Here is a 12597-nt window from a genome sequence, read left to right on the forward strand (position 1 = left end):
TTGTGTTCAATCCTATTTTTAAACTATATTGCCTTATGAAATATATGGAAAAAAATATCTTCCTGTTATCAAGATAAGGATATGGGCTGAGTGCTCAGTTCCGTTCCAGATACTCAGCTCTTGCTTCACAGAAGTCTAAATATCATCTCTAGATCTGTCTGGGTGGTGTAATGGAGAATAGCCTACAGCATATTGCGTAACTGCCAAGCAGGAGACACGGGTGTGTGGTCGATCCTGAACACAAATAAGTGCATCAGAAAGGGGCCTGTGTACTTCCAGAGGTACTGTCTGGATGTCCTGGGAAATATGGTTTACAGATTTAGGACGGGGAATCCAGCAGATGTTTCTTTAAAAGGAAAACCAGACTTGTGTCCTCAGCATAAAACCCACTCTTTAATTTCTGAACCAGTCTGTTTGGCTCACCTGTAACATGACTGCATATGAAGCAACATAAAAGAAAATCCTCTGGCTCTTCCCATATGAGAAGATGACTGTAGAGATGAGTTGGTGCACAAATTGTGCTGCAAGTCTTAAGAGAAGTGCTGACAAAAAGGAGGCTCGTAATAGCTCTGCTGAGAAGAGAGAATAAGTCTAATGAGGTTCTAGTGGCTGTTCTCTCTAGTTAGACTGGACTTTCTCTAAGGCCACCTGTAAGAGATGAGTAATAATGACAAAATCACATCAATTTTTGCTTGGAAACAAAAGTTTAAAAAGCAGCTTAGGCCTGTAGGTGTTGTTGTACAAGGAGAAAACAGCAGCTGTGTGCTCAGCTGAAAAAGAAATACTTCTGCAGGGGGCTAAATTAAGTATTTGGTAGCCTGAGTCCACAGATCTTTTGATTTTTCCTGATATTGTCCATGATTGCCCACGACTTACACTATTAGCATTAAAATGGTATGCTCATGTGCTCCTCCAAGATGTTTTTTCCACATTTACTACTGTGAAACTCCAATTAAAAATTTAAAATACATAGGACTGGAGGTAATAGGGTAAGCAGTAATCCAGTCACTACGAGCAGCTCTTTAGTGGGTTATCAGCTCATCTGGGTATCTGCACAACTAGACCTGGGACATATGAGTGACTGGACAAAGGGAACCACCACCCCAAGCAGGTTTTGTCTGGAGCTGTTGTGCCTGGGCTGCTACAACATGATTAAAAGCTTTTGGCCAAATTCAAGAAATCTCACTTCTGAATCTGTCTGATTACAAATACATTTAAATGAGATATCAAATTAATTTTGATACAAAGCCTGCTAATTATGCTAATCAATATTTCTGCGTTGTTTCCTGATTCATTTGTTCTCTCCATTTCTTTTTATACATATGTTTTTGAGGCAAGAATCCTCTTTTTGCTCTGAAATAACAGTGTCTGTGTTCATACTGCATCTACCAAAACAGGGTTGTTACGCATCACCAGTGTTCCTAGGGATAGCCCTCAGAAGGATACAAGTAATAAATGACATCTATTTTTCACCTGAAGCTGAATTTATCAGCCAACTCTCTTTGTATTGCTCTGGTACTTATCTCTGCTCCCTAAGATACAATCAGCTGAATGAAGTAGCAGGGAATTACAGGAAGAGATAGTTTAGTGATGAATCAGTCACTGGTTTGACTACAAGAGAAATCGGCACCCTTCCCATCCAAGGAATATGCGTATGGGATGCACAGAGAAGCTCCGGCTGGAGGTATTGAGACTGACAGCTTCCATTTTCCATTGATTTCTTCTGGATTTCTCCAAAGTCAAAACCTCTGTATTAAAAAGGACCGGGACCTGTGGGAGAATAATAGTTATCTAAGTATGTTTGTTATTTAGCATCAGAAATTGAAGCCCTTCTGTCCCCAAACTACACACACACTGGCTCCGTAAAAAGAAGTGGAAACTTTGTGTCACACAAAAAAGCTTTGGAAAAGCCACTAATTGAAGCAAGGCTGTTTTTGAAAGTATGTAATAACTACAAGGGCATAAATCACTCTGGTAAGAACTGTAACATTTGCTGTGAGAGCTGCTACAACAAAATGCTAAAGGCTGGAGACAAAATTAACCAAAGATGCCTTAAACAGTGCATTTAATCCTTTCACGTAACACAAAAAGCCTGTGTCCAGCAGACTTCTAGCTGCACTTTTAACGTGGCTATCCATGAGGGGAAGAGGGATCTCTGTATGCTATTTTGCTCTCTTTGCTATAACTGGAATTTTTCGAAGTGTTTGTCTCAAAGTTAGGAGGAATAACACGGAGGAAGCACGGCAGGTTTTCATGCTTTTCTCCAAAGCCCTCGCCCAGCTCCGAGTTAATGTCCTCATCGCTTCTGCTAAATGTGGGCGTGACGACATCTTACATTAGCACAACAGACAAAAATTTGGAGACATTTCAAGAATGGTCACCACGCAGCCACAGGCAGCAACAGGGCGCCCAGCCGCTCCGCTTCTTCCACAGGGGAAAGCCAGGAGCCACCCTGCAGGGCCGGCTCCCACCTGGGAGAACAGAAACACGGGGGGTGCCGAGGGCGACAGGCTGTAGGGGATCGCTGTGGGATGCAGCTGTCAGCCCGCCAAAGTAAGGCTGAACATTGCTTCAGCCCCGCTCCCTGCGGTAATATCACTCCGATTGCCTCCTGCCACAGAAGGAGCGCCGAGCTTCTCGCTTCCCTGCGAAGGGTCGCCACGGGCGGGGGGCGGCCCGCGACCCCGCAACTCTGAGGGGAAAGGGGCAAGGCGGGCAGCAGAGCGCGGTCTGCGGACGGGGGGATGGCGGGGGGAGGGAGAAGTTGTGTGAGTTGCGACCAAATAAGGGTAAATTCCCCACAGCTGGCGGCTGGCTGCGGCGTGACACGTTTGGGTGAACTTTCAGGAATTACAAACACTACGAGCAGCGAATGCAGAGCGGGCCGGGCCAAGCCCCGAGAGGCAGCACCCACCCGCCACAGCCCTCACAGAGCCGCCTGGCCTCTATTGGATAACGCCGATGTCAATCATTTGCATCGCGTCTATCCTCCGCTGGAACTTTCTAGCAGAGTTAAGGGGAGGGGGCGGGGCGAATGAGGAGCGCGCGTTGTGATTGGTCGAGGGGAGGGGCGTACGCTAGAAAGCGAGACGGATCGAGAAAAAACAGGAAGCAGCCCGATCTGGCTGCAATGTACGGGAGAGGGAGGGGCTGGCGAGTGGGCGCCGCGCTTCTGATTGGGCAGGAGGCGGGAGGCGGGCGCTCTTCGGCTAGTCCAGGAGGCGATTGGTCAGCTTCAGCAGTCGGTCGTCTGGATTGGTCCTCAGCGTTCTGGCAGGTTCCAGAAGAAGGCTGAGCCGGCTATAAAGAGGGCGCGAGCGGCGCAGCAACGGCACATCGCGCCGCAGACAGCAGCGGGAGCGGGAGGCGGAGACGTGACCGCGAGCGAGCAAGTGACTGACCAGAGGAATCCGTCATCATGTCTGGCAAAGGGCCGGCCATCGGCATCGATCTGGGCACCACGTATTCTTGCGTGGGTGTCTTCCAGCATGGCAAAGTGGAGATCATCGCCAACGACCAGGGAAACCGCACCACGCCCAGCTATGTGGCCTTTACCGATACAGAGCGCCTCATCGGGGATGCTGCCAAGAACCAAGTGGCGATGAACCCCACCAACACCATCTTTGATGCCAAGCGTCTCATCGGCCGCAAGTATGATGACCCCACGGTGCAGTCGGACATGAAGCACTGGCCCTTCCGTGTGGTGAATGAGGGTGGCAAGCCCAAGGTGCAGGTGGAGTACAAAGGCGAGATGAAGACCTTCTTCCCAGAGGAGATCAGCTCCATGGTGCTCACCAAGATGAAGGAGATTGCTGAGGCCTACCTGGGGAAAAAGGTACAGAATGCTGTTATCACAGTGCCTGCTTACTTCAATGACTCCCAGCGCCAGGCTACCAAAGATGCTGGTACCATCACTGGCCTTAACGTGATGCGCATTATCAACGAGCCCACGGCAGCTGCTATTGCCTACGGCTTGGACAAGAAAGGTACCCGGGCTGGAGAGAAGAATGTGCTCATCTTTGACTTGGGAGGGGGCACTTTTGATGTGTCCATCCTTACCATCGAGGATGGCATCTTTGAGGTGAAGTCCACAGCTGGGGACACCCACCTGGGTGGGGAGGACTTTGACAACCGGATGGTGAACCATTTTGTAGAAGAGTTCAAGCGTAAGCACAAGCGTGACATTGCTGGCAATAAGCGAGCAGTGAGGCGGCTGCGTACAGCTTGTGAGAGGGCAAAGCGTACTCTGAGCTCTTCCACGCAAGCCAGCATTGAGATTGACTCCCTCTTTGAGGGCATTGACTTCTACACCTCCATCACTCGTGCCCGCTTTGAGGAGCTCAATGCTGATCTTTTCCGTGGTACCCTGGAGCCAGTGGAGAAGGCACTGCGAGATGCCAAGCTTGATAAGGGCCAGATCCAGGAGATTGTGCTCGTGGGGGGCTCCACTCGTATTCCTAAGATCCAAAAGTTGCTGCAGGACTTCTTCAATGGCAAAGAGCTCAACAAGAGCATCAATCCAGATGAAGCAGTTGCTTACGGTGCTGCTGTGCAAGCAGCTATCCTCATGGGAGACAAGTCTGAAAATGTGCAAGATCTGCTCCTGTTGGACGTCACCCCCCTGTCCCTGGGCATTGAGACGGCTGGTGGAGTGATGACTGCTCTCATCAAGCGTAACACCACCATTCCCACCAAACAAACGCAGACCTTCACCACCTACTCAGACAACCAGAGCAGTGTCCTAGTCCAGGTGTATGAAGGTGAGAGGGCTATGACAAAGGACAACAACTTGCTGGGCAAGTTTGACCTAACGGGCATCCCCCCAGCACCCCGTGGAGTCCCTCAGATCGAGGTCACTTTCGACATAGATGCTAATGGTATCCTGAACGTCAGTGCCGTGGACAAGAGTACAGGGAAGGAGAACAAGATAACCATCACCAATGACAAGGGTCGCCTTAGCAAAGATGATATTGACCGTATGGTGCAAGAAGCAGAGAAATACAAAGCAGAGGATGAAGCCAACAGAGATAGGGTGGGAGCCAAGAACTCCCTCGAGTCGTATACTTACAACATGAAGCAGACGGTGGAGGATGATAAACTGAAGGGAAAGATCAGCGACCAGGACAAGCAGAAAGTGCTCGACAAGTGCCAGGAGGTGATCAGCTGGCTCGACCGAAACCAGATGGCAGAGAAGGAAGAGTATGAACACAAGCAGAAAGAGCTGGAGAAACTCTGCAACCCGATTGTCACAAAACTGTACCAGGGAGCTGGAGGAGCTGGGGCAGGTGGCTCCGGTGGTCCAACCATTGAAGAAGTAGATTAAAAGGACTCAACTATAGACTGGTTTATGGACAGTCACTCCATTCTTTGCTTTATATATATTTTTTTCCTAACGTTTAAGAAAAACGTCATTGCCAATAACAGAGTTTATTCTGTTGGGTGTGTATAAAGGCAGATCTGTCAGCTTGGTTTTGATAAAAGGGAAGGCACGTCCTGCTTTATAAGGTTAGTAATAGAGAAGTTTTGTTAATTCAGATACAGCTACTTGTATTCTGGATGTTTGTTTAAATGTCTCTTCTAAAGTAACCACTCGACTGTTGCAGTTGACAAGTTTCAAGTTATGCATGGAAAAAAAAAACAACAGAAAAATGATGAAAGCTGAGAAATGCCAAGTGCAGCTTCTGGAAATTTTGGTAATAAATAAAATTTATTTAAAGCAGAAACTTATCTTTCTCCTTTCTCTAACGGGGTTGGGGTGGTGGTGAGGGAGACCCCCGAGCGGGGTTGGGGTGGTGGGGTTTGGTTCCAGGGGGGGATAAGGGGCTCCGGGGGGAGGATAAGGGGAGGTTTTCCTGTGCCGTCTCAGAGCTGGGCTGGCAAGAAATCCAACGGGGGGGCCAGTGCGGCTCGCTATGTGCGTTCCACCCAAATAATGTGGAAACAAGGGCAGCAAAAGGGTCTCTGCTCGCTGGCTGCGGGGTTCAGTACAGCCGGGTCTAATGCATTGCCCGGTTATTTTCGGGTTAATCGCACAAGCGGAGCTGTTGTTACTTTTCTGAGTGCGTTTTTCCCGTGCTGAAGATGATCGAAAGCAAAGCTGCGGAGGATTTCGTTGCGCTGTTAGCGCTGAATAGTGAACGAGTTGGGATGTCGAAGTCGGTAGCGTAGGCAAATTTTGTAGTAGTTCAACCTGTCTAGTTTTCCTACAGACTGTCTCCAGAGCTCTTGATTGCATTACGGAAAGGAAAACCGCAGTGTTTGAAGGCAGAGGAGCCTGAAACTAAATGAGCTGTGCTGGAGGAGCTGATACGCACTTTTTGAGCTGCCTTGTCCTTTAAGGGGAAAAAAAAAATGGAACTTGGAGGAGCGAGCGGGGCAGCTGCAGGAAACGAGCAGGTTTTGGTCGGGTGACTCTTGGTCAGGGGAGAGCTTGCAAAGGAGCTTCGATCCCTGAGGCATACTGGTGATATAGGAAGCAGCCCTATAGAACGCTTTGTTAGTGCCAGGTTAAAATAAGCTTGCGCAGCGTTTATTGCATGTAAAAGTCCGGTTGATGGGGTGGGTTTGCCAAGCTTTGGCTGCGGCTTTCTGTTTCGTATGGCTACGGAGAGGGGTTGCAGTCGCTACTGGAATGAGAAGCTTGTTAAAAGCTTGTTTGATCAGCTGTTGTCTCAAATTACTCGAAACCACTTAAAGTTTATTGAACGGTTCATATGTAAATTGCAGGACAATCACAGTACCACTCCAGCAGTCAATTACCGCAACTTAAGCACCTGCTGAGTGCTTAAGTGAAGTCTCAAAAGGCTATAATCAGCCCGTGTGTTTTTGACGTTTATATACGCGGCGTTTTGCTGGCAATCCACCCCTTGGTTTCCACACTGTAGCATATATAGGACCCCGAGAATGTAGGAGACACCGTGGCTTTTTGATTACTTTTTTTCCCTAGGAACAACCGGATAAATAACGATATCCAATACATCATCTGCAGCTGACAAGTTGTTGCTGCAAACGGTGATGCCGCATCGGTTGTGTTCTTCCTAGCTAAAGCCCCACTGCTTTGGGGCGTCGGTAAGGATTAGGCAGTCCCCGTGGTCGTTGTAAATTAGAGTTAACTACTTTTTCTATTGACTGACTTGTAATTGTCCTTGCCACATAGTTTCCTTTACTCTTCGGGTCTTGGTGTGCATTCTTCAGTGTCGCCTCCCAGTTATTAAATACAATTTCTTGCTGTTTTTCCCAAGCGTCTATTTAAATGCATTGCAGGGCTAATTTAGCTAAATGCAGGCAGCAGGCTGTTTGTCCTACGCCTGCTCTGTCACCTGTCCTTTCCCTCACCTCGCTCCCTCTGCTCTGTGCCTGCACTTCAGCAGTGGGGCAGAGCCCCCAGGAATGAACCTCTGTACAGATGCTGGGGTTAAAGGACTACAGGCGTTGAGGATGTGAACAGGTGAATGCTGGAGTCTGTACAACCGTGGGTTGTTTTTTATTATGATGATTGTTATATTTTGCCTTGAAAAAGTGATACTTTTTAGTCTGGGCACACATAGACTGTGTGCAGTGTGTAAAGGATGAGAAACTTCTGCCTGCTTGCACGACTGAACAAAGATTTGAAGCCTCCAGGCACAAAAGGAGCCTTTCAAATAGGTGAACACCCTCCCCCAAAACGCAAGAGGCAGAAAGCAAGAAGAGCTCCGAGCTCAGAGCGCTGGTCTACTTTATTTATAAAACAAAGAATAAGCTCGAGTTGGTTTCAGTGCACTGAGCTTACTGCGTGGTGAAAAGGATTCTGCTGCAGTTAGTGGTGACTTCCCACTGACTCCAGCGTGTATAAGCTTTCCCCCTCCATTTCTTAAATAACTAAAGTAGATGTCAAAGGGCAAAACGCTGCTCCTCATTTGCGAGTATTTGGTGCGTGCTTACAGCACTGTGCAGTAGTTGCATGTCTGAAACGAGTTTGGCAATGCTAGGAAAACAATCTAGTCTAAAATCTGCAGTTTCATTGCTTCCACGCTCAGCGTGCCTCATCCTTTGTGCTGCCCTGACTCGCAGGGAAAGTCACCTCCTTTCACCAGAGCCACAGGCTTGCGTTTCTGAATGTTGCTTACTCTCAAATGGGGCTGTGCAAAAGGCCAAGCCCATAAGAAGGTTATAGAGAGGCTATAACTTACAGCACTTGTGCCACTTTGGAGTTAACTTCTGATGGCTCCTTGCATTCGCTGATGAGGTTTATATAAGTGGCATTATTTTATATGAAGGAACACCCCTAGCATTAATCCCAGAGAATTTAATCACCCAAATTAAAACCTATCAGCACCTTAGCGCCTTGCTCCTTGTGCAGCAGGCATGTAGCAACGCAATGCAAGTGAGTTCTGCGCTCCCCGTGCTCACCATCTTTGCTGTGAAGAAAAGAGAAGCCCAGAAGCCGAAACAAAAAGAAATTAATGAAAAAATGACTAAAACACAGTCTGAGAGAAGGGAGCGGGGAAGCTGGGACGTGCTGGAACTGGCTGTGGCCGGCTGGCCTGGTGAGTCAGCCACCTCCACAGCGTCTGTTTGAAGTCCTGCAGCGAGGCCTAGCAGACAGGCCGCGGCCCTGCTTGCCCTTGTGATACCATCTCAAAGGCAGGAGCCAATATAACCCCAGCAGCCTGCTTTTATCTCTGGGGAGACACTGTGGAGAGCCCCGTGGGCTGGGCAGCTTGTCTCCTGGGAAATGCCTGCTCTTTATTTGAGAGGTTCTCCTTGAAGCTCTGAGGTGCTTCAGGAGGATCTCCTCAAAGCTCTCTGGCGCTGTGGGTTGCACCCAAGGGATGATGGCTCTGCGAGATGTGACAGTACAGGTTTGCACTGTGAATCTCATCTTCCTCATTGCCAGCCACTGCCATGGGTGCATAGGAGGGAGGGCTGAAGGCAGATGTGCTTGGGGAATTCACATTTCCAGTCCTACCATTTTTTTTTCAGTGTATGTGTGAAGCATTACATTAAAAGGCATGAACTCAACCCCTGTCTGCATACACATTTATCAAGAGTCTTTTTATGTCTTGCATTGCAATGTAACAGCATTTTGGGCTCTAGTTATTTAAAAGATATTCCAAATTTCTTCTTTAGCCAGCCCTGTGCCTGGCTTGAGCTTCCCTATAGAACACGGTGGTGTGTTCTCTGACCCCATCTGGGACACTGTACTTTGGTGCAAGGGAATCCTCTGATATTAAACCAGTAAACCATGTGGATGGTCTTACAGCAGCAAAATTAAGTTCAGTAGTTATTCATCACAGGAAAGTTTCCACCCCTCCCTACCCCACAGCAAAACAAGTTATGCTTGTAAAGCTTCTCTAGCACACCTATGTGGGTCAGGTATCACATCTCACCACCGCTCTCATCCATATACTTATGCAGCCTGCCTCTGGAGTAGATTTTACTTGCAGCACAGTAATGAGTATATAGTTGGGCAGGCCAGCATTTCCAGATGCGACAACATACTTCACTTCCACATATGAAACAGCAGTATTTAAAACCCCTGATCCGCCCTTGCATGACCCATTTGTCTTTACTCTCTCCTGCATCAGTAGGGTGGAGACATGGACAAGCTGGTTCCTCCTGTCATCCCAATAACAGCGCCAGTCCGGCATTTTAGAGATGGCAGCCAGTCCACTTTTGAAGTCTTTTTGTTTATTAGTTTGTTTGCTTGTCTTTTTTTATTTTTATTTTTTTCCTTGAATAAATTCAGAAGTAGCATAGAAATTTGTTGCTCCTCTTCCATTGCTCCCATCATTCAGGAATTCCTTTCTATGTGCTGGCCTGTGCAAAAGCTGACAGATCTCTGTGGCATCCCGGGCAAAAAGGCATGAAGTCATTCTTGTTCGTGCTAAGGCAGCAGTCAGCAGCGCTGCCTCTGTACCCTGTTTGTTGGAACAGGTCTAAATGCCACTGCTCCAAATGATTGCAGGCCAGCAGTTAAATATCTGTTTTGAATAGAATTAAGGGAACAAAACCACTTCCAGAAGTGCTAATGCTATGTATCACAGACTAGAATCTATTTCAAGTGTATACATATATATATGCATGGATTGCATGGATTTAGTGGTTTTGATAGCCTTCCATCATGAAATATCATGAAATGTCAGCAGAACTGACAGTCTAGCAATCACACATCATAGCTGAAAGTCACTATTTTTTCCTTGCCAGGCTGTACCTAAACACATAAATACATTTCTTTCAAAACCATGTTTATTCCTCATTTGGCGGACTCCTGGTTTTCCTACAGACCCCGTTCACAACACGTTTGCAAACGTTCTAATACAACATCTTTCCAGGTAGCTGATGCTAGCGAGTCCTTAGTCCTGTCTCTGGCACTACAGGTAGATGAGAAGACCTAAATGGGATAAAAATTCTCAGCAATAAACTGAAAATCAAGTTCTCCATAATAATCATTTTTAAAGCTCACAATATTGAATGCAGAACGTCTCATCTGTATTAAATTATCACTATTTTATTTTCCTCATCCTACAGCAAGAAGAATGTCATTAGTCCCTGAATACGAAGTAGATCCTGGGCTGCTGCTATCTTTGTTAAGCTCTACAGGTTTCTGAGCACCTCAGAATACTGAGTCAAAATCCAGTTTTTGAGAATGCCTTTTGAATATGAGGCACATTTAAATGCTGCTTCCTTTCTGTAAGAGGTGTGTTAATAACAAAAGGTTCATTGTTAGGAGCACAAGGCAAACGTCTAGCTGCATGAAAACAGCTGACAAGTGCTAATGTTCAGTAATCTCATCTGATAAAACTCGTGTGGAGGGAGTAACTGCGGGAGGATTTCATGAAAAGAATGTGCAGCTGGTTTTTCTGGCTTTCCAAGTGCAGACTGTATTCCCATAGGCTGTGCAGGGCAGTCATCGTGCTCTGATTTCCCTTAGAACTTCATTCTGGCCTTGGCAGCTGGTTCTGCCTTTGATTATCAAGCATCTTGGGCAGGGTTGTGTCCATGGATGTGGCTGTCACCAAACACAGCAGGCAGCTGGGCCATAGGACTCTGAGCCTGGGATAAAGCTGGTGTTGGTGTTGTAAGACACTGGGCAGACACAAGCTCTCATCATGATTTACTTTGGATATCTGAAGAGTGTGAATGAGAGTGAAGGCTGCAGGGTTGATAGAGGAAAGCAATGCAAATTGCTAAAAACAAAGAAACAGGAGCTTCAATTTAGCACAAATGTGATGTGAAAAATCACACCAGTGCTAACACTGTTATGCCTACAGACATTATTCCATTCATACACGGGATCCTGCTTTTAATGAGCAGCTAAAAGTAGCTGGCAGGTAAACGGCATAGTCATGGCAGAAGTATTACCTACTGTGGAATTGAATTCTGTATTTTTGTGTCTAAAGTATGCATGGCAGAGTCTAACATTACCAGGAAATCAGGGCTAACATTAACCTGCCCCTGGGAAGAGAGGGGGAAATCAGTATAAGGGCTGTGGAAGACAAGGTTGGCACAGCAAGAAGAAAAAAGGAGGTAAAAAAGTGAATGACTGACCGGTGAGTCAGTGATATTTTGCTGAGTTTATGCATGTGTTTATTTTCTAGGTGTGATATCTGAATTAAACATTAGATAGACCCAAGGGTTGGATCCATATGTGTACTGCTGAATGTTCTCAGCTACTGGGACACACGGACACAAACACCACAAGAAACAACATTAAAAAAGCCCATTAATGCTGCAAAGTCAGGCTGGAAAGTACCAAGTGCTGAAATTACGACTGGCTGAGCAATCCTATTTCTTGCTTTCTTTGTGCTTATGCATCATAACCCAGTTTTTAATTACACGGTAACAGATTTATTTATTTTTTCCTATAGGACACCAGGCTTGGCGTGTGAGTAGGATGGACAACATGTGCTCTCTATGAGAGTAATATGTCCCAATCCAATGCTTGCCTTGCCTTATTTACTACACGCTGTCTTGCCCCAGCTCTGAAGGAGCATCCTGGGCAGCTCATCACAACCACATGTGAATACTTCCCAGCATCTTCCATTTAGCTTTCACCTCTGAGATGTGACACAGGCGATAAAACAGCAAAAGCCAAACACCATCTGCCTGTTATGGGGTCTTCCACTATAAATGCCCAGGAACTGTTTTATCAGACTGCTTGGTATTGTACATACAAATAAGTTCCCACTGACTTTGGCCACAGCTGTGCATACTCGGTCTTGCATTTCAGACTTCCATGAAGCCAAGGCCCTTTGTTCTGAAAGAAAAGATCATGCAAATAGTGGTCATTAGGTTTAAATGTGGGCTGAAGTGATTTGCCTGGAATTTTGCTACTGAAGTCCATATGGAAATCAGTTCCCTGTATAGGCCTCAATGGTTTCAACCATCACACCATAAGTTCTCTTCCTGTAATCTTCTTGCTCACTCATTTTGTAGCTAATCCAACTTCTACAACAGCTGGAGCAGGAATCCAGCAGATACTCTGCTGTGACTCAAAGCCAGGCTTATTATTTTTCTCTCAGACTGATATCCAGTTGGGTGATCAGCCTGGGTGGGATGGTTGGTGCTCAGCTCTGCATCCTTAGCTCATTATTTAGCCATGGAAAACTGATCTCT

At 46.7% G+C, this 12597-nt stretch overlaps 1 protein-coding gene across 1 annotated transcript; it reads left to right on the top strand.

Annotated features, from left to right (window-relative positions):
- The first annotated feature begins 3290 nt into the window (after positions 1-3290).
- HSPA2 (heat shock protein family A (Hsp70) member 2) lies at positions 3291-5714 on the top strand. Its single transcript, XM_072339078.1, has one exon. The coding sequence runs from the start codon at positions 3419-3421 to the stop codon at positions 5321-5323; it is 1905 nt and encodes a 634-aa protein (XP_072195179.1). The 5' UTR covers positions 3291-3418; the 3' UTR covers positions 5324-5714.
- Positions 5715-12597: the final 6883 nt, after the last annotated feature.

This window comes from Excalfactoria chinensis, chromosome 5 (assembly GCF_039878825.1).
Source record: "Excalfactoria chinensis isolate bCotChi1 chromosome 5, bCotChi1.hap2, whole genome shotgun sequence".
Taxonomy (NCBI): domain Eukaryota; kingdom Metazoa; phylum Chordata; class Aves; order Galliformes; family Phasianidae; genus Excalfactoria; species Excalfactoria chinensis.

Bases quoted from the DNA above. Each gene is read 5' to 3' on its own strand.
- HSPA2 (XM_072339078.1), top strand. From the start codon at position 3,419: ATGTCTGGCAAAGGGCCGGCCATCGGCATCGATCTGGGCACCACGTAT.